The sequence below is a fragment of the Carcharodon carcharias genome, chromosome 1, assembly GCF_017639515.1.
Source record: "Carcharodon carcharias isolate sCarCar2 chromosome 1, sCarCar2.pri, whole genome shotgun sequence".
Lineage (NCBI taxonomy): Eukaryota > Metazoa > Chordata > Chondrichthyes > Lamniformes > Lamnidae > Carcharodon > Carcharodon carcharias.
The window spans coordinates 244,762,394-244,781,890 of NC_054467.1; the positions used below are offsets into that span (position 1 = coordinate 244,762,394).

Genomic DNA, 19,497 nt, shown 5'->3' on the forward strand with positions numbered 1-19,497 from the left:
TTCTTTAAGCTCCTCGCGTTCACAATACTTCCACGATTCCAGTTTTTATGTTTTCTTTCTTTTCAACTTTCTATGATGGACTGAACTTCCTTTGTCTATATTGTCAAAGAATGAGGTGTCCTATCAGTTGCAATGTCCATTGGTGACTCCCACCACTTCCCTGCAGCTTGCCTGTTCCTGGTACCACCACAGGGAGAGATGCTTTACACCTTCTGCTGTCCTAAGGACCAGAATGCACCACAGTGTAGTCCAATGTAGCCCCACTCTAGGAACTACATGTCCCAAGATGCCTTAGGGTCCCGCAAGGCACCCTGGGTGAGGGACTACAGATCCCAGGATGCAGTAGGCTCTCCCTGCCCCTCCCGTCGCCATCATGGTGCGGGGCATAGTGCTTCTCTCACTCGGCCCCGGGGAGTTATGCCGCCTTATTTACTCCCGTACCTTCGCCGCTGAGCGGCTGCAGGGCTCGGGGGAGGAGGAAAGTCCCGCCGAGGCCGAAGTCCGGCATCAGCGGCAGAGACTCCGCAGCAAAGAGCAACTGGCGGCCGTAGCCAGGTAGGTAGAGACAGAGAGGGGAAGGGAGGGAATGGGCGAGGGTGAGGAGGGGGGAGGAGGTGAGAGAGGGTGGGGGTGAGGAGGGGGGAGGAGGTGAGAGAGGGTGGGGGTGAGGAGGGGGGAGGAGGTGAGAGAGGGTGGGGGTGAGGAGGGGGGAGGAGGTGAGAGAGGGTGGGGTGAGGAGGGGGGAGGAGGTGAGAGAGGGTGGGGTGAGGAGGGGGGAGGGCGGAGGAGGTGAGAGCGGGTGGGGGTGAGGAGGGGGAGGAGGTGAGAGAGGGTGGGGGTGAGGAGGGGCGAGGAGGTGAGAGAGGGTAGGGGTGAGGAGGGGGAGGAGGTGAGAGAGGGTGGGGGTGAGGAGGGGGAGGAGGTGAGAGAGGGTGGGGGTGAGGAGGGGGGAGGAGGTGAGAGAGGGTGGGGGTGAGGAGGGGGGAGGAGGTGAGAGAGGGTGGGGTGAGGAGGGGGGAGGGCGGAGGAGGTGAGAGCGGGTGGGGGTGAGGAGGGGGAGGAGGTGAGAGAGGATGGGGGTGAGGAGGGGGAGGAGGTGAGAGAGGGTGGGGCTGAGGAGGAGGGAGGAGGGGGAGGACGTGAGAGAGGGTGGGGGTGAGGGGGGAGAGGAGGTGAGAGAGGGTGGGGGTGAGGGGGGGAGGAGGTGAGAGAGGGTGGGGTTGAGGAGGGGGGAGGAGGTGAGAGCGGTTGGGGTGAGGAGGGGGGAGTAGGTGAGAGCGGGTGGTGGTGAGGAGGGGGGTGGGGGTGAGGAGGGGGTAGGAGGTGAGAGAAGGTGGGGGTGAGGAAGACAGGGAGGAGGTGAGAGCGGGTGGGGGCGAGGAGGGGGGAGGAGGTGAGAGCGGGTGGGGGTGAGGAGGGGGAGGAGGTGAGAGCGGGTGGTGGTGAGGAGGGGGAGGAGGTGAGAGAGGGTGGGGGTGAGGAGGGGGGAGGAGGTGAGAGAGGGTGGGGGTGAGGAGGGGGGAGGAGGTGAGAGAGGGTAGGGGTGAGGAGGGGGAGGAGGTGAGAGAGGGTAGGGGTGAGGAGGGGGAGGAGGTGAGAGAGGGTGGGGGTGAGGAGGGGGGAGGAGGTGAGAGAGGGTAGGGGTGAGGAGGGGGAGGAGGTGAGAGAGGGTGGGGGTGAGGAGGAGGTGAGAGCGGGTGTGGGTGAGGAGGGGGGAGGAGGTGAGAGAGGGTGGGGGTGAGGAGGGGGGAGGAGGTGAGAGAGGGTAGGGGTGAGGAGGGGGAGGAGGTGAGAGAGGGTGGGGGTGAGGAGGGGGGAGGAGGTGAGAGAGGGTGGGGGTGAGGAGGGGGGTGGGGCTGAGGAGGGGGTAGGAGGTGAGAGAAGGTGGGGGTGAGGAGGGGGGAGGAGGTGAGAGAGGGTGGGGTGAGGAGGGGGGAGGGCGGAGGAGGTGAGAGCGGGTGGGGGTGAGGAGGGGGAGGAGGTGAGAGAGGATGGGGGTGAGGAGGGGGAGGAGGTGAGAGAGGGTGGGGCTGAGGAGGAGGGAGGAGGGGGAGGACGTGAGAGAGGGTGGGGGTGAGGGGGGGAGAGGAGGTGAGAGAGGGTGGGGTTGAGGGGGGAGGAGGTGAGAGCGGTTGGGGTTGAGGAGGGGGGAGGAGGTGAGAGCGGTTGGGGTGAGGAGGGGGGAGTAGGTGAGAGCGGGTGGTGGTGAGGAGGGGGGTGGGGGTGAGGAGGGGGTAGGAGGTGAGAGAAGGTGGGGGTGAGGAAGACGGGGAGGAGGTGAGAGCGGGTGGGGGCGAGGAGGGGGGAGGAGGTGAGGGCGGGTGGGGGTGAGGAGGGGGAGGAGGTGAGAGCGGGTGGTGGTGAGGAGGGGGAGGAGGTGAGAGAGGGTGGGGGTGCGGAGGGGGGAGGAGGTGAGAGCGGGTGCGGGTGAGGAGGGGGGGAGGAGGTGAGAGTGGGTGGGGGTGGGGAGGAGGTGAGAGCGGGTGGGCGTGGGGAGGAGGTGAGAGCGGGTGTGGGTGAGGAGGGGGGAGGAGGTGAGAGCGGGTGGGGGTGAGGAGGGGGGAGGAGGTGAGAGAGGGTGGGGGTGAGGAGGGGGTTGAGGAGGTGAGAGCGGGTGGGGGTGAGGAGGGGGTTGGGGGTGAGAGATGGTGAGGGGGGGGGTGGATGAGAGGGTGTGAGGGGGTGGGGATGAGGAGGGTGTGAGGGTGAGGGCGTGGGTGAGAGAAGGTGAGGAGGGGTCAGAGGGTGAGGAGGGGGTGGGGGAGAGGGATGGGGGTGAGAGAGGGTGAGGAGGGCGTGGGGTAAGAGAGGGTGTGAGGGTGAGGGGGTGGGTGAGAGAAGGTGAGGAGGGGGGAGAGGGTGAGGAGGGGGTGGGGGAGAGGGAGGGGGGTCAGAGAGGGTGAGGAGGGGGGAGAGGGTGAGGAGGGGGTGGGGGAGCGGGAGGGGCTGAGAGAGTGTGAGGTGGGGGTGGGGGAGAGGGAGGGGGTTGAGACAGGGTGAGGAGGGGGTGGGGTAAGAGAGGGTGTGAGGGTGAGGGGGTGGGTGAGAGAGGGTGAGACCACATTTAGAACATTGTGAGCAATTTTGGGCCCCGTATCTCAGGAAGGATGTGCTGGCCCTGGAGAGGGTCCAGAGGAGGTTCACGAGTATAATCCCAGGAATGAAAGGCTTAACATACGAGGAACGTTTGAGGACTCTGGGTCTAAACTAAGTGGAGTTTAGAAGGATGAGGGGGGAGCTGATTGAAACTTACAGGATACTGAAAGGCCTGGATAGAGTGGACATGGGGAAGATGTTTCCATTAGTAGGAGAGACTAGGGCCCGAGGGCACAGCCTCGGAGTAAAGGGAAGACCTTTTAGAACAGAGATGAGGAGAAACTTCTTTAGCCAGAGAGTGGTGACTCTATGGAATTCATTGCCACAGAAGGTTGTGGAGGCCAGGTCATTGAGTGTATTTAAGACCGAGATAGATAGGTTCTTGATTGGTAAAGGGGGACAAAGGTTACAGGGAGAAGGCGGGAGAATGGGGTTGAGAAACTTATCAGCCATGATTGAATGGCGGAGCAGGCTCGATGGGCCAAATGGCCTAATTTCTGCTCCTATGTCTTATGGTCTTAGGAAGGGGTGGGTGTGAGAGAGGATGAGGAGGGGGTTGGGAGAGGGTGAGGAGGGGGTGGGGGTGAGAGAGGGTGAGGAGGGGGGTGGGAGAGGGTGAGGAGGGGGTGGGGGTGAGAGAGGGTGAGGAGGGGGGTGGGAGAGGGTGAGGAGGGGGTGGGTGTGAGAGAGGATGAGGAGGGGGTTGGGAGAGGGTGAGGAGGGGGTGGGGGTGAGAGAGGGTGAGGAGGGGGGTGGGGGTGGGAGAGGGTGAGGAGGGGGGTGGGTGTGGGAGAGGGTGAGGAGGGGGGTGGGTGTGGGAGAGGGTGAGGAGGGGGGTGAGTGTGAGAGAGGGTGAGGAGGGGGGTGGGAAAGGGTGAGGAGGGGGTGGGGGTGAGAGAGGGTGAGGAGGGGGTGGGGGTGAGAGAGGGTGAGGAGGGGTGTGGGAGAGGGTGAGGAGGGGTGTGGGAGAGGGTGAGGAGGGGGGTGGGAGAGGGTGAGGAGGGGGTGGGGGTGAGAGAGGGTGATGAGGGGTGTGGGAGAGGGTGAGGAGGGGTGTGGGAGAGGGTGAGAAGGGGGGTGGGAGACGGTGAGAAGGGGGGTGGGAGAGGGTGAGGAGGGGGGTGGGAGAGGGTGAGGAGGGGGTGGGGGTGAGAGAGGGTGAGGAGGGGGTGGGGGTGAGAGAGGGTGAGGAGGAGGGTGGGAGAGGGTGAGGAGGGGGTGGGGGTGAGAGAGGGTGAGGAGGGGGGTGGGAGAGGGTGAGGAGGGGGGTGGGAGAGGGTGAGGAGGGGGTGGGGGTGAGAGAGGGTGAGGAGGGGGTGGGGGTGAGAGAGGGTGAGGAGGGGTGTGGGAGAGGGTGAGGAGGGGTGTGGGAGAGGGTGAGAAGGGGGGTGGGAGAGGGTGAGGAGGGGGGTGGGAGAGGGTGAGGAGGGGGGTGGGAGAGGGTGAGGAGGGGGTGGGGGTGAGAGAGGGTGAGGAGGGGTGTGGGAGAGGGTGAGGAGGGGTGTGGGAGAGGGTGAGAAGGGGGGTGGGAGACGGTGAGAAGGGGGGTGGGAGAGGGTGAGGAGGGGGGTGGGAGAGGGTGAGGAGGGGGTGGGGGTGAGAGAGGGTGAGGAGGGGGTGGGGGTGAGAGAGGGTGAGGAGGAGGGTGGGAAAGGGTGAGGAGGGGGGTGGGGTGAGAGAGGGTGAGGAGGGGGGTGGGAGAGGGTGAGGAGGGGGGTGGGAGAGGGTGAGGAGGGGGTGGGTGTGAGAGAGGGTGAGGAGGGGGGTGGGAGAGGGTGAGAAGGGGGGTGGGAGAGGGTGAGGAGGGGGGTGGGAGAGGGTGAGGAGGGGGTGGGGTGGGAGAGGGTGAGGAGGGGGTGGGAGAGGGTGAGAAGGGGGGTGGGAGAGGGTGAGGAGGGGGGTGGGAGAGGGTGAGGAGGGGGGTGGGGGTGAGAGAGGGTGAGGAGGGGGGTGGGTGTGGGAGAGGGTGAGGAGGGGGGTGAGTGTGAGAGAGGGTGAGGAGGGGGGTGGGGGTGAGAGAGGGTGAGGAGCGGTGTGGGAGAGGGTGAGGAGGGGGTTGGGGGTGAGGAGGGGGTTGGGGGTGTGGAGGGGGTTGGGGTTGAGAGAGGGTGAGGAGGGGGGTTGGGGTTGAGAGAGTGTGAGGGGTGAAAGAGGGTGACGGGGGGGGATGGGAGAGGGTGAGGAGGGGGGTGGAGGTGAGAGGGGGTAGGGGGTGAAAGGGGGTGAGGAGGGGGGTGGGGATGAGGGAAGGTGCGGGGGCGGGTGGGTGAGGAAGGGAAAGGGGAGAGAAGGGCAAAGAGGGGAGGGATGAGATGAGGTGGGGAAGGGTAGAGAAGGGGGAAGGAGAGAGGAATGTTGGGTGAGGGGGAGAGAGAGTGTGTAATTTATATATTAATATGACACATATTCGACTGGGCCTGTATGCACTAGAGTTTAGAAGGATGAGAGGGGATCTCATTGAAACGTATAAAATTCTAACAGGGCTAGAGAGGCTAGACCCAGGGAGGATGATTCCCCTGGTTGTGGAGTCTAGAACCAGGGGCCACAGCCTCAGGATATGGGGCAGGCCATTTAGGACTGAGTTGAGGAAAAATATCTTCACTCAGAGGGTGTTTTTTTTTGAATTCTGTGGAATTCTCTACCCTAGAAGGCTGTGGAGGCTGGGTGGCTGAGTATATTCAAGAAAGAAATTGATAATTTTTTGGGGGTATTAGGGGCATAAAAAGGTTATGGAGAGAAAGCGGGAATATGATGTTGAGCTAGAGGATCAGCCTTGATCATATTGACTGGCGGAGCAGGCTTGAAGGGCCGTATGGTCTACTCCTGCTCCTAGATTCTATGTTTCCATGTTGAGGCCCACTCCAGAGACTTGCGTGCAAAGATCTCGGCTAACACTCCCAGTGCAGTACTGAGGTTCAGAAGGTAATGAGGCTGCTATCCAAAAAGGAAGAAAGTGCTCATTTGGAGAGCCAGTGCAGATGGAATGGACCAAATGGCCTCGGATGCGCTGTAACAATTCAGTGATTGGTGTCGTTTTTTGGATGAGGCATTAAACCGAGGCCTTTGTTGCCCTCTCAATGTACTGATCCCATGGCACTATTTGCAGAAGAGCAGGGGAGTTACCCCTTGTGCCCTGGCCAATGTTTGCTTTTGTTCATTCATGGGATGGGGCATCGCTGGCCTGGCCAGCATTTATTGCCCATCTCTAATTGCCCTTGAGAACTGAGTAGCTTGCTAGGCCATTTCAGAGGGCATTTAAGAGTCTCTGGATCACTAGTCTAGTGACAATACCACTACGCCACCTTCTGCCTGTCCTTCTATTGATAACTCAAAAGCAGGTTATCTGGTCATTATTACATTGCTGTTTGTGGGAACCTTATTCTTTTGTTCGTTCATGGGATGTGGGCTTAGCTGGCTGGGCCAGCATTTATTGCCTATCTCTAGTGGCCTTTGAGAAGGTGGTGGTGAGCTGCCTTCTTGAACCGCTGCAGTCCATGTGGTGCAGGTACACCCACAGTGCTGTTAGGGAGGGAGTTCCAGGATTTTGACTCAGCGACAGTGAAGGAACAGTGATATATTTCCAAATCAGGATGGTGAGTGGCTTGGAGGTGGTGGTGTTCCCATCTGTCTGCTGCCCTTGTCCTTCTGGATGGTAGTGGTTGTGGGTTTGGAAGGTGCTATCGAAGGAGTCTTGGTGAATTCCTGCAGTGCATCTTGTAGATGGTACACACTGCTGCTACTGTGTCGGTGGTGGAGGGAGTGAGTGACTATGGATGGGGTGCCAATCAAACGGGCTGCTTTGTCCTAGATGGTGTCAAACTTCCTGAGTGTTGTGGGAGCTGCACTCATCCAAGCAAGTGGACGGTATTCCACCACACTTCAAAAATATTGGCTGTAAAGTAGTTTGGGATGTCCTGAGGTCGTGTAAGCTGTTACTTAAAAGCAAATCTGTTTCTTTCTACATGACTGTATGTGCAGTATAAATTGGGACAACATAACTACAGAATCAGACAGAGTGCTCCACTGTGTTTGCATTTTCAGGCAAGTGAAGTCCTCTTGTATGCTGGCTCGCCAGACTGCAGACAAACTGCTTCCTGACTTTGGGTCTGTAGTAACTGAGGAAGTTGCTGGTCTTCAGGACTCGGATTTGGGTGTGTTCCGCCTCCCTGCTGGTGACATTTTCACAGAGGAAACGACAGTGGTGTGGATGGCAGTCCTTTCCCTGGGCTTTGCCTTGATCTGTGACCCCTACGAGAACCTAATGCTGGCGGAGAACACCCTGAGATTGATGGTGAAGTACTTCACGGAGCATTTGAAGCTGCTGATTCAAGGCAACGACCTTGTCCTGAAGCCGGACAGAATTGAGGCGATTCTGAACACGTTTTTGCCACACGGACAATTGATGTTTATCAACTGTTGCTTTGTTCAGAGTCTGGAGAAAGAACTGAATGCTTCAATGTTCAAATGATGCCGGCTGCTGTTGTCTCTCCCATGCCTTCGTTCTCCTGTGAGCTATTTTTTTCTCTCTGGTTTGCTATCCCACCCTGCTGAAGGTTTCTGGCCTTTGCTGGTGTGTAATTCATCGGGTGGTCATTCTTTCAGCCTGGAGCGATGTGGAGGTAATGTCCATCACATCCTGTTGGTGCCCAATATCGACATCTCTGCATTTTGCAATCACCATCACTGTGTAATGATCAGAAACCCCATTTAAAAAAGAATAAAAACCCCACCGTTCTGTGCTCCAACCTTTGCTGTGGCTGCGAGCGGCTAACTCTGTCTGGGTGGCCCTGTTAGAAGGGGCTGGGAGGCTACGTGCATTTTACTTTGTAGGCTGTTCGGCATGTAAAGTGAAGCCCTAATAGCCAGGTACAGTTTAAATCAATGTTTAAATTCATTTTTCTCAAGTCAGGCAGCATGTACTAACACAAAAGCAAAATACTGCAAATACTGGATCTCTGAAATGGAAACAGAAAATGCTGCAAACACTGAGCAGGACCAGCAGCAACTGTGAAGAGAGAAAAGAGTGTTGATGTTTTGAGTCCATAACGCTGTAATGCCGCTCTGAAGAAGAGTCACACGGACTCGAAACGTTAACTCTGTTTCTCTCTCCATAGATGCTGCCAGACCTGCTGAGTTTTTCCAGCATCTGCAGTGTTTTGCGTTTACAGAAAGGATGGGTTGCCTTGGGATTTGTTTGTCAAATGGCCAGAACTTGCAAATTGGGTTGTATTGGACTCAAGAATCTTAGTTGGGACATCCTAGACTTTAACATGCTTTCTTTACCCAGTTCCCCACTTGGACAGTTGTCCTGAGTGTTTTGTAGCCTGCCACTGGCCATGCAAAGGGTGTTTATAATAGGAGGATTATGGTACAGCGCTGAACCATCAGAGCAGAGGAGAACAAAAGTTCGATATTCTTCACAAGCTGCAGGCTCCTGATCTCTGGGTGGGGTGGGAGAGGCAGGGGCCTGGTCCCTTTCCTGTTGGAGAGGACTGAAAGGGGATGCTGGAAGCAGAGTGATGTCTCGCATCCATTTAATCGCCAGCTTAAAGTAGCCTCAGAGCTCTGAGAACTAATTGGCCAGTGGGTGCACTGCACCTGGGGTGTTATTGGAAAAGGCATCAGAAATATGTGATTTCAACAGTGTAAATTGTGCAAATCAATGTAATAAAAGCATGGAATTACTTAATTGGTGGTATCCATGGAGATGTTTTTTAACCAATTAAGATTGAAACTTCAAATGGTTAGGGTTAAAACAATACCAAATATTAGGTAGTAGGATTTTTTTATTCTTTCACGGGATGTGGGCTTCGCTGGCTCTAGTTGCCCTTGAGAAGGTGGTGGTGAGCCGCCATCTTGAACCGCTGCAGTCCCTGTGGTGTAGGTACACCCACCGTGCTGTTAGGGAGTTCCAGGATTTTGGCCCGGCGGCAGTGAAGGAATGGCGATATATTTCCAAGTCAGGATAGTGTGTGGCCTGGAGGGGAACTACCAGCTGGTGGGCGGGCCGTTGAATATATCCAAGGCTGTTAGGTTTTTGATTGCCGAGGGGTCAAAGATTATGAGGGGCAAGCAGGAAAGTGGAGTTAAGGCCACAGTCAGATCAGCCATGGTCTTACTGAATGGCGAAGCAGGCTTGAGGGGCCAAGTGAGCCAGTCCTGCTCCTATTTATGTTCTCATGGCATGTCCATCTCCTGTAAACATGAGGTCATCCAAAACTCTGCTGTGCATGTTTTAATTTAAACCAAATCTCTTTCGTCTATCGCCCCGTGCTCACATAGGACTTAGGAGCAGGAGTAGGCCATCCGGCCCTTCAAGCCTCCTCTGCCATTCAATAAGATCATGGCTGATGTGAGACAATGCAGGTACTTTGCAAAACAGATTACGTTTTTAGCCAACAAAGTTGAATTTTGTGCTGCTTTTTAAGGGACAGTGTGTGCTGTAGTGCAGTCATCACAGCAACTAAACCTCCAAAAGAACTGGGGTAATTGAGGGGGTGAGCACTGCCACATATTGCTGAGCGTTTTAGACGATGTGATGAGCTTCAAAAGCAAATTCGAATGTGAAAAGGAAGGAAATAAAAGTACACCGGTAGGAGCGAGGAGCTTTCGAGGGAGCGAAGTGCGAACAGTGAGGACAGTACTTCCATATTGTGAACTTGAATAGCCCCATTTCAAGAGACTTCACCTAACCCAGGCTGAAAGTTCAGTGCAGTGCTGGGTTCTGCACTGTTGGAGATTTCACCTTTCGGATGAGACATTAAACCGAGGTCCCGCCTGCCCTCTTGGTGCTATTCTATAGAAGAGCAGGAGAGTTCTCCCTGCTGTTCTGACTGATGCTTACCCCCTGTCCAACATCACCAAAAATGACCTGGTGCTGCCTTGCAAATTCTCCTCCAAGCCACCCACCAGCCTGACTTGGAAATATATCACCGTTACTTCATTATCACTGGGCCAAAATCCTGGAACTCCCTGCTTAACAGCACTGTGGGTGTACCTACACCACATGGACTGCAGCGGTTCAAGAAGGCAGCTCACCCACCATCTTCTCAAGGGCAATTAGGGATGGGCAATAAATGCTGGCCTAGCCAGCCACAATCATTTAGCAAGATCAATTATATTTTTAGTCAGCATTGCATCACTTCAAACCTTCACTCAGAAACAAAGATAAAAGTTGCCACTTGTGTAAGGCTAGTTAATACTATTTTCGCTGCAGACTCCAGTGAAGAACTCTTTGACAACATCCCAACATTGTTTTCAACAAATGGATTCATTTTTGTTTGTACATAAAAGCAAACATAAAATAAACTTTTTGGATCTTATGCAGAAGGTTCACTTTGTAATAGCAGTGGGCCTCTCTGCAATAGCTCTTAGGATGTGGGGAATTCCATCCTCACTGTTGACTTCTAAATACCCCAAAGGGCATTAAGAGTGACCATGTGGACATTCACTTTAGAAAAGTGCCCACCTTCTGCGATGGTCGCCTGAGCTGGCAGTTGCGGGTGTGGAGGTGAGGGAAACCTGCAATTGGTCTCAGTGTCACTGCTTAGAAAAAAAGTTCCACCAGGCTCCGCACTCCCAATCACTGTCCAGCCGACCCCCACACACACACACTCATTAGGCAAGGACTGGACCTTCCTGGGCTTTGAAGTTGAACGTCGTTGAATCAGAATAGGAGTGGGCTATTCATCCCCTTCAGCCTGGCCCACCATTCAAGTTGATCTTGGCTAAACTGTATTTCAACTCCGTTATTCCACCCTGGAAAGGATAAAAGAAATAGAATTCAACTGGAGTGAGGTGGGAATAGGGTGATAATGGGGGAATAGGGTGATAAAGAGTGCTGTTTTAATGGGCGTTTGATTAGAACCATAATCTCCGAACAAAAGGAGGGAGGAACAATAGTTCAGTTGAAAGTTAAGTTGGTAACAATGTCTGTAATTTAATGTTTCTAATGAAAACAGCAGCTGGGGGCACAGAAACGTGCAGTTACTGCAAGATGCTGAAGCTTTCAGTAGCAGAAGTTAACTTGGACAAGGACCACTGTAAGAACTGACTCCAACTATGTGGGTGAGGGAATGTAGTGGTTATATTACTGCACACATAAGGTGGTGGCTTGGAGTAATAATCCAGAAATGTTGAGTTCAGATTTCCTGGTGGCAGTTTGGGAGTTTGAATCCTGTTGAATCTGGAAGTTAAAAAGGCTGGTACTGTATCAGGAAAAGTGAGCATCAAACTGATGGATTATTATTAAAAACCTAACTGGTTCAGTGATACTTTTTAGGGAATGAAACTTGCTGTCCTTACCTGGCCTGGCCTATATGTGATAGTTGAAGTGGTCTAGCAAGTCACTCTGTACCAAACTAATGCAGAGTAAAACTGTACAGATCACCACATAAGCATTCAAGAAAAAGGCACACCGCCACCTGCTGAGGGGCAACTAGGGGTGGGCAATAAATGCAGCCCTCCCAGCCACAGCCACCTCCCGAGAATGAATAGAAAATTACTAGATAGATGCTCTGAAGAAGAGTCCTACAAACTCAATACGCTAACCCTGTTTCTCTCTCCACAGATGCTGTCAGGCCTGCTGAGTTTTTCCAGAAAATTACTCGAGCTTGAGACCTCATTATGTAAAGAGGTGTTGGAGACAGTCTGACGTAACAGGGAGAGAGAGAGAGGGAGAGAGAGAAAGCAGTTTCAGCAGCAAGCGGTTGAGGCCTGTCACTCTGGCTGTCAATGGTAGAGGAAGAAGGGTGATTATTCACAGGCCAGGAAAGTGAGAAGCAGTGGCTTTGAGAAAGAACAGGCAGAGCAAATTACTCTCTAATAGCTTTAAATTACCTGTTTCCTGAGAGAGGTTCAGGGCCATCAGATGTTTTGCAGTGGCACCAAAAAGCATCAGATGATTCAGCCAATAACGTTAGCAATACAGCAGCATTAGGAGACTTGTGTGGACAATTCATTGCATTCAGACCGAGGTCCACATGTAGTTACCTTAAAAATCCTAGTTCTTCACATCTTCATATTTTTAATTCCTCATGTCAGGTAACATCATTGTGAGCCTGCACTGTATCCCCTCTGCCACAGTATTTTTCCTATAGCCTGAAGCTGGGGGTGGGGGGTGGGGCAGTGGTATTTATCTTTGACAGCTTGCGTGTGGATCAGATTATTACCAACAGTACAGGAGTCAATCCCCATTCTGGCTGGGGTACACTCAGGACGTAACTCTTTGCCCTTATTTAAAACAAAATCACGGCACTCGTCCCACCACACTTGGTGAGTAATCGCCAAGGACCTGCCTTCAGGCAGAGAATAAGAAGAAGCCTGAAGCAGCACCACATCCACAACTGGGGGTTTAATAAGATTTAAGAGCTGATAGGTCTCTTCTGTGCAGCTGATGATAACACATAATTATAGGGAGTTGGAATATTTACATTCACAGCTTCAAGTCCTTGCAGGTCCTGTCTCATCCTATTTTCGTAAGGGAGATCACCGACTCTTTCTAGATTTGCAAGGCCACGATTGTTCAAATGCAGGACCTCTGATGCCTGGTAAAGTTTGACTACAGCATGTACACTCACCCAATAATTCAGCGCAGTTTACCAAATTTGCTTTGACAGCGTAATAATAATGCAAAACACCATCGCCTGCAAGTCCCCTTCCAGGCTACACACACACTTTGAAGGCGCTATATAAATGCAAGTGGCTTTGCTGTTGCTCCTATGCTGTCCACGTTCTTCTAGGTGGTAGAGGTCACGGGTTTTGGGAGGTGCTGTCAAAGAAACACCGCTTTGTCCCCGTACCCGGGAAGCTGCGTTTCCCCGTTTTCTTTAGCTATTTAATTAGCTGCTGACCATCCTGTTGCCCACTTCCGCTCGACTGAGTAGCCATTTATTGACCCAGTAAATTCTCCGCTGTTCCGCTGCTCCCGAGACTGGGTTCCTGGAACAGGAGCCACATCTCTGCAGTGCAGAATTCCTGGCAGTCCCGTTGCCCTATAGCCCATTTCGAGGTGTTTCAGGATGCATTTATACACCTAATTACTGCACCAGCTGTCTCGCAGCTTCTGTTGATGTCTAGGGATTGTACCAATTTAAATAATTGGTAACTCGCCCTGAAACTTCCATTAATTTTAAAACAGATAAAAGATAATGGGGCAGAAATTGGTCAGCACGAATGCTCATTTTCCAGGTATAAATCAGGCACAGCATTTACCAATTTCACAGTGGAACAGCCTGTGCCCAGTCAGCACAGGCTGTGTTGCCAATCCTTCAGGATTGCCCTGGCATCTTCAGGCGTTTTAAAAAAAAAATGTAATACTTTCCAGGATACCGTTGCGAGTAACTTAGAAGCAGAAAGTCATTCAGCCTCTCGAGCCATTCAATAGAGATAATCGGCTGATCTGTACATCACCTAGCTGCCATGAATGACTCCATTTCCCTGAAGATCCCTGTCCAGCAAAAACCTCTCAACCACAGGGGTTTAAAATTAGGAATTGAGCGAGCCTCTCCTGCTTTTTGTCTATTTTTGAAGGAGAGCTTCCGACCTTGCTGAATGGCCTAAGGTATTGTGAGTGTGTTAATGAGAGGTCTAAGGTCTGTTGAAGGAGCTCCCCAAAATTGATCCGGTCTGAATGTCGCTGAAGAGGGCAGGTATGGATGAGCACTTGGCACATCATAACATTCAAGGCTATGGGCCAAGTGCTGGTAAATGGGATTAGGTAGGCAGGTCAGGTGTTTCTCACGTGTCGGTGCAGACTCGATGGGCCAAGGGGCCTCTTCTGCACTGTGTGATTCTGAATGTCGCTGAAGAGGGCAAGTCTAGCAATTGCCCACTCTGCAACTCGTCAGCTGAATGACATAATGAGGTGGGGGGCGGCGGTGGGGGGCATCCAACATCAACCTGCATTTGGAAAAAGCAACTTGCGAAATCCCTGGTGTGGAGCGTTGCACCGTACGGGTGTGTGAGCTGGACCTTCAGTAAGGCTGCAGGGAAGATGATTCCAGCTTTTGAAATGTGGCTCTGGCGAAGGGTCCTTGGAATCAGCTGGACAAAGCAACAAACTTGTCCGCAAGAAATTCAGAGTCCCAGCATCTCATGGGTTTTTTAGCTGATGTGAAGAAGCAGCATTTTTTTCCTTATTGTTCTTTCATGGGATGTGGGCATCACTAATTGCTCTTGAAATGAGTGGCTTGTTCAGACATTGCAGAGGGCAGTAGAGAGTCAGTCACATTGCTGCAGGTCTGGAGTCATATGTCAGCCAGACCAGGTAAGGACAGCAGATTTCCTTCCTTAAAGAGCATTAGTGAACTAGATGTGCCTTTTACCATTACTGAGACTAGCTTTATATTCTAGATTTATTAATGGAATTTTAACTCCACCAGCTGCCATGTCCCCAGAACATTAGCCTGAACCTCTAGCTTACCTATCCAGTGACATTACCACTATGCCACCACTTCACCAGAATTTGAGGAAGTACGATCGCTGGATAAGGTTGATTGTTAGCGAGAATACAAGGTGAAACTGCAGGAAAGAACAGGCCAGGTTGGAGAAGGACTGGGTGGGTGGACAACATCAGAAACTGGACGGAGGGAGGAAAGATGGCAGTGCGCAGAATTACAGTGAACCGAGAGAGATGCCCACGCCCCCCTGTGGACTGTGGCTATTTGTGGATGGATGGAATGAACTGACACTCCCTTCAGGACGGGCAGGCATACTGGCGGTCCAATCATGTGGATCACTCCCTGTGTCCAGTCAGCACAAATGCTGTCCAATTCCTACCCAGAGATGTCTTGGAAGACAGAAGTTTAGAGGTGCAACAGCACCACTACTGGTGGGAGGATTGAAAGGTAATTTACGTATGTTAAGAGGGCAGGGGCTTACAAACTTACAGGGATAGGTAGCAAATTAGAGTTGTGGCCACACCAAATCAGCCATGATCTTATCAAATGGCAGAGCAGGCTTGAGGGGTCCAATAGCCTACTCCTGCTCCCAGTTCGCGTTGCAGTTAAATGCATCACCTCCAAAACACAAACCTTTATCCCCTGGACGTATATTGTCATTTCTCCTTCAACTCTGCTTCAGAATTCTGGAATTCCTTCTGAAACACCAGCACGTTAGCACCTTTGCCTCGAAGGTGTTTAGCACCTCGAAGCAACTTGGGGGGGCTGAGCAATAAATGGAAGTATAGCACGGCAGTTCACTGGAAATCCGAAATGAACAGAAGAAATGTTGGAAGAGCTCAGCAGGCTTGGCAGCATCTGCGGGGGGAGAGAGCAATCAAATGGAGACTTGAAACACGCTATAACCGAAGAACAATTTAAGAAAAAAAACCCTAGCTGAGCTCTGCAGGTCTGTTATGGAGCCTTTAAAGCTTAAAACCATTTTTCTACCAGAGAATGAAAATACTAAGCTCGTGAAAAAGTATTAAATGCGTGAAAGTACAGATGCCATCCAATACCAGCGACGTGCTGGTAAAGTAATCAATAATTCATATGCCCACTGCGCCCCTCCACCCCCATCCAACCCACACTAGTGCCCCCCTCCCTCCTCTCCCCCACCCCCAACCCCCACCCCAACCTCAGAATTAGTTGATTTTGTACCAGGTTGGAGGCTGGTGAAATAACAGAAAGTGCTGGAAAAGCTCAGCATCAGTGGGAGAGAGAAGAGTTAACGTTTCAGGTTCAATATGACTCTTCAACAGAACTGAGCAGATCTAAAGTAATTAGCAAAAGAAGCAATAGCAACACGAGGTAAAAAATGTTCTGCGCAGCGAGTGGTTAAGGTCTGGAGTGCCCTGCCTGAGAGTGTGGTGGAGGCAAGTTCAACTGAAGCATTGAAAAGGGGATTTGACTGTTATTTGAAAAGAAAGAATGTGCTGGGTTGCAGGGAGAAGGCAGGATAATGGAACTAGGCGAGTTGCTCATTCAGGGAACTGGCGCAGACATAAAAACAAAAAAAACTGCGGATGCTGGAAATCCAAAACAAAAACAGAAACAGAAATACCTGGAAAAACTCAGCGGGTCTGGCAGCATCGGCGGAAAAGAGTACAGTTGACGTTTCGAGGCCTCGTGACCCTTCAACAGAACATGATGAGCCAAATGGCCTCCTTCTGTGCTGTAACATTTCCATGAGGTAGGAATGTGATCGGTTTTATGCTGTAGAAAAAGGGGGAAGTTGGGTCAGGTGGAACAAGAGGGAAGCTCAGCGTTAAATAACAAAAATGTCATTGATCAAAAGGCAATGGGAGTGGTAATGGTAGTAATAAAGAAACAGAGTATTGGTCCGGAGTAGGTATTAATAGCAGAATATAGGTCAGGTTTGTCTGAAAGCAAAAACATGAAAACAAGGTACAAACTTGCCATTTTGTTCAATGACATCATTGGAGTTTAATCCTCCCCACCCTCTAATTTATCCCCGATCTTCCCTTTTGTTCCATCTGACCCTCCGCCACCCCGCTTCCCCCATTTTCAACAGCATAAAACCCATCACACTTCTACCTCTCTCCAGTTCTGAAGAAGAGTCATATTGGACTCGAAACTTTAAATCTGTTTCTTTCTCCACAGATGCTGCCAGAGCTGCTGGTGGGAATATGAGCAGCAAGGAGGGTGTTAAGAGGCTTCAAGGTGATTTAGACATATTGAGTGAGTGGACAAATACATGGCCAATACACTGCAGCGTGGATAAGTATGAAGTTATCCACTTTGGTAGGAAAAACACAATAGCAGAGTATTGTATAAATGGTGTAGATTGGGAAATGCTGATGTACAAAGGAACCTGGGTGTCCTTGTACACCAATCACTGAAAACAAGCATGCAGGTGCAGCAAGCAGTTAAGAAGGCAAATGGTATGTTGGCCTTCATTGCAAGAGAACTTGAGTACAGGAGCAAGGATGTCTCACCACAGCTGTACAGGGCCTTGGTGAGACCACATCTGGAGTATAGTTTTGGTCTCCTTACCTAACAAAGGATATACTTGCCATAGAGGGAGTGCAGCAAAGGTTCACCAGACTGATTCCTGGGATGGCAGGGTTGCGGTATGAGGAGAGATTGGGCTGGCTAGACCTGTATTCACCGGAGTTTAGAAGAATGAGAGGCGTTCTCATTGAAACATATAAAATTCTGACAGGGTTGGACAGACTGGATGCAGGGATGGTGTTTCTTCTGGCTGGGGGGGTCTAGAACAAGGGGCCACGGTCTCAGGATACGGAGTAGACCATTTAGGACCGAGATGAGGAGAAACTTCATCACTCAGAGGGTGGTGAGTCTGTGGAATTCTCTACCACAAAAGGCTGTGGAGGCCAAGTCACTGAATATATTTCAGAAGGAAATAGATGGATTTCTGGACTCTAAAGTCATCAAGGGGTATGAGGAGAGAGCGGGTATTTGGCGTTGAGATAGAGGATCAGCCATGATCATATCGAATAGCGGAGCAGGCTCGAGCGGCTGAATGACCTGCACCTATTGTTTATGTTTCTCTGAGTTTTTCCAGCAGTTTATGTTTTTATTTTGGATCTCCAGCATTAGCGGTATTTTGTAGGGGTGTGCCTCCATCTATCCACCTTCATCTGCTCCACCTCCCTTAAGCAGTAAAAATCCTATCACAGATAGAAGCAAAATACTGCAGAGGCTGGAAATCTGAAACAAAAAACAGAAAATACTGGAAGAACTCAGCAGGCCTAACAGCATCCTTGGAGAAAAAAAAAGAGTTAACGTTTCGAGCCCTTATGACTCTTCAGAGCTAAAGAGAAGTAAAATGTAATGAAATTTATACTGTTTAAGGGGGGTAGAGCAGATTTAATCACATTTTTACTTCCCTTTAGCTCTGAAGAAGAGTCATACGGACTCGACACGTTATCTATGTCTTTCTCTCCACAGATGCTGTTACACCTGCTGAGTTTTTTTCCAATATTTTCTGTTTTTGTTTCAGCCGTATTTTGCTTTGATTATATGGAGACTGAGAAAGTTCAGCTCGGCTGTAGTAATAGGGATTGGCACCAGGGGGCAGTGTGCACCTGCTGATCAAAGGGAATTTGAAAAAATACAAATTGAGCCATTTTAAAATTTCACCTCAAACTTTAACTCTGTGATTTTGAATACCATCTGCAAATTAGCAGTGAGCAATTTTTAAAAAAATCTAGCGGAACTAGAAGAACAAAACCGGTTTTCTTGGTAGGTGAATGTTTTGATTGTAAACTCTGGCAGTGAGAGTTCGATGGAAACAGCTGGGCTAATTAAGATCCTGAAATATTTACACAAAAAGAAAAATCCATGAATAAAACACACGTATTCAGCTGTCAGTATTGGCCGTTGTACGTTCAGCTTGTTCCTGGGATGGATGATGCTAACCCCGTGGTCTGAATCCCACCAGAGAGCTGGCCCCTTATTGTTTTTGTTAATGAAATGGGTTTTATAATCAATTATTGTCCCCCCCCCCCCCCCGGTGTTGCCACAGTTAATTCAGCATAGGTAGAGAAACAGATTAAAGCTGTAATTCTCTGCTCTCTGCTCGTTTTGCACTGAACCGCTCCGGCATTGGAATGCCGACTCTTGTTTAGGGGCAATTCTGGAGTAGCAACCACACGAACGTTCTGACCGCATGACCTCTGCAAACGTTACTGCAGTCACCTTTGTACAGGTCGGGAGAGCCTGTGTGGTTGGATGTTTTTCTTCGTGCTTTCACTCCAAGCAGCTGTTGTTCGGGAACCAGGGTATCAGGGTTAGTTGAAGCAATATCACTCAAAGTATCCGCACATTTTGGAATAATGTTCCACGCGTTTAAGCCTCGAGCATCATAGAGCGCCCAAGGAGCTGATTCTCTAGTTGTGGTGTGTTACAGTTCACGCAGGGAGTCTGCGTTTGGCAACAGGCGCTTTTCCTGCACATTTGAGGGGGAGACGGTGGTGTAGTGGCGATGCCACTGGACTATTAAGCCAGCAGCCCAGGTGAATGCTCTTGATGGCATGGGTTCAAATCCCACCACAGCAGCTGGTGAAATTTAAATTCAATTCTGGAATTGAAGGCTGAGTCTCAGCAAGGTTATCATTGATTATCATTAAAAACCCATCTGGTTCACTGATGCCCCTTTAGGGATGAAATCTGCCATCCTTACCTGGTCTGGCCTACATGTGACTCCAGACCCACAGCAACATGGTTGATTCTTAACAGCCCTCTGAAATGACCTGGGGGGGGGGGGGGGCAATAAATGCTGCCCTTGCCAGTGATACCCAAACCCATGAATGAATAAATAACATTGCAGCCTGGAGCAATGGAGACTGATGGTAGAGGCTCCAGCTTTCTTTCCATCACACGGCTGATCAGGAATCATCCCTGCTCTTTACCGCTTGGCATCTATTAGCAGGATTTGCAAGTCGACACTCAGCCTGATTTGGCCAAATTATGAATG

General features: G+C 51.5%; 1 protein-coding gene across 1 annotated transcript; it reads left to right on the plus strand.

Moving 5' to 3' along the window:
* Window positions 1-343: 343 nt before the first annotated feature.
* On the plus strand, window positions 344-8,785 carry ap5s1 (adaptor related protein complex 5 subunit sigma 1). The gene is made up of 2 exons (XM_041197287.1): window positions 344-555; window positions 7,138-8,785. The coding sequence occupies exons 1-2, from the start codon at window positions 374-376 to the stop codon at window positions 7,562-7,564; spliced, it is 609 nt and encodes a 202-aa protein (XP_041053221.1). The 5' UTR covers window positions 344-373; the 3' UTR covers window positions 7,565-8,785.
* The last annotated feature ends 10,712 nt before the right edge of the window (window positions 8,786-19,497 follow it).

Excerpts from the sequence above, each read along its gene's own strand:
- ap5s1 (XM_041197287.1), top strand. The coding sequence starts at position 374 with ATGGTGCGGGGCATAGTGCTTCTCTCACTCGGCCCCGGGGAGTTATGC. Across the intron at positions 556-7,137 it reads CAACTGGCGGCCGTAGCCAG|GCAAGTGAAGTCCTCTTGTA; the intron begins GTAGGTAGAGAC and ends TTGCATTTTCAG.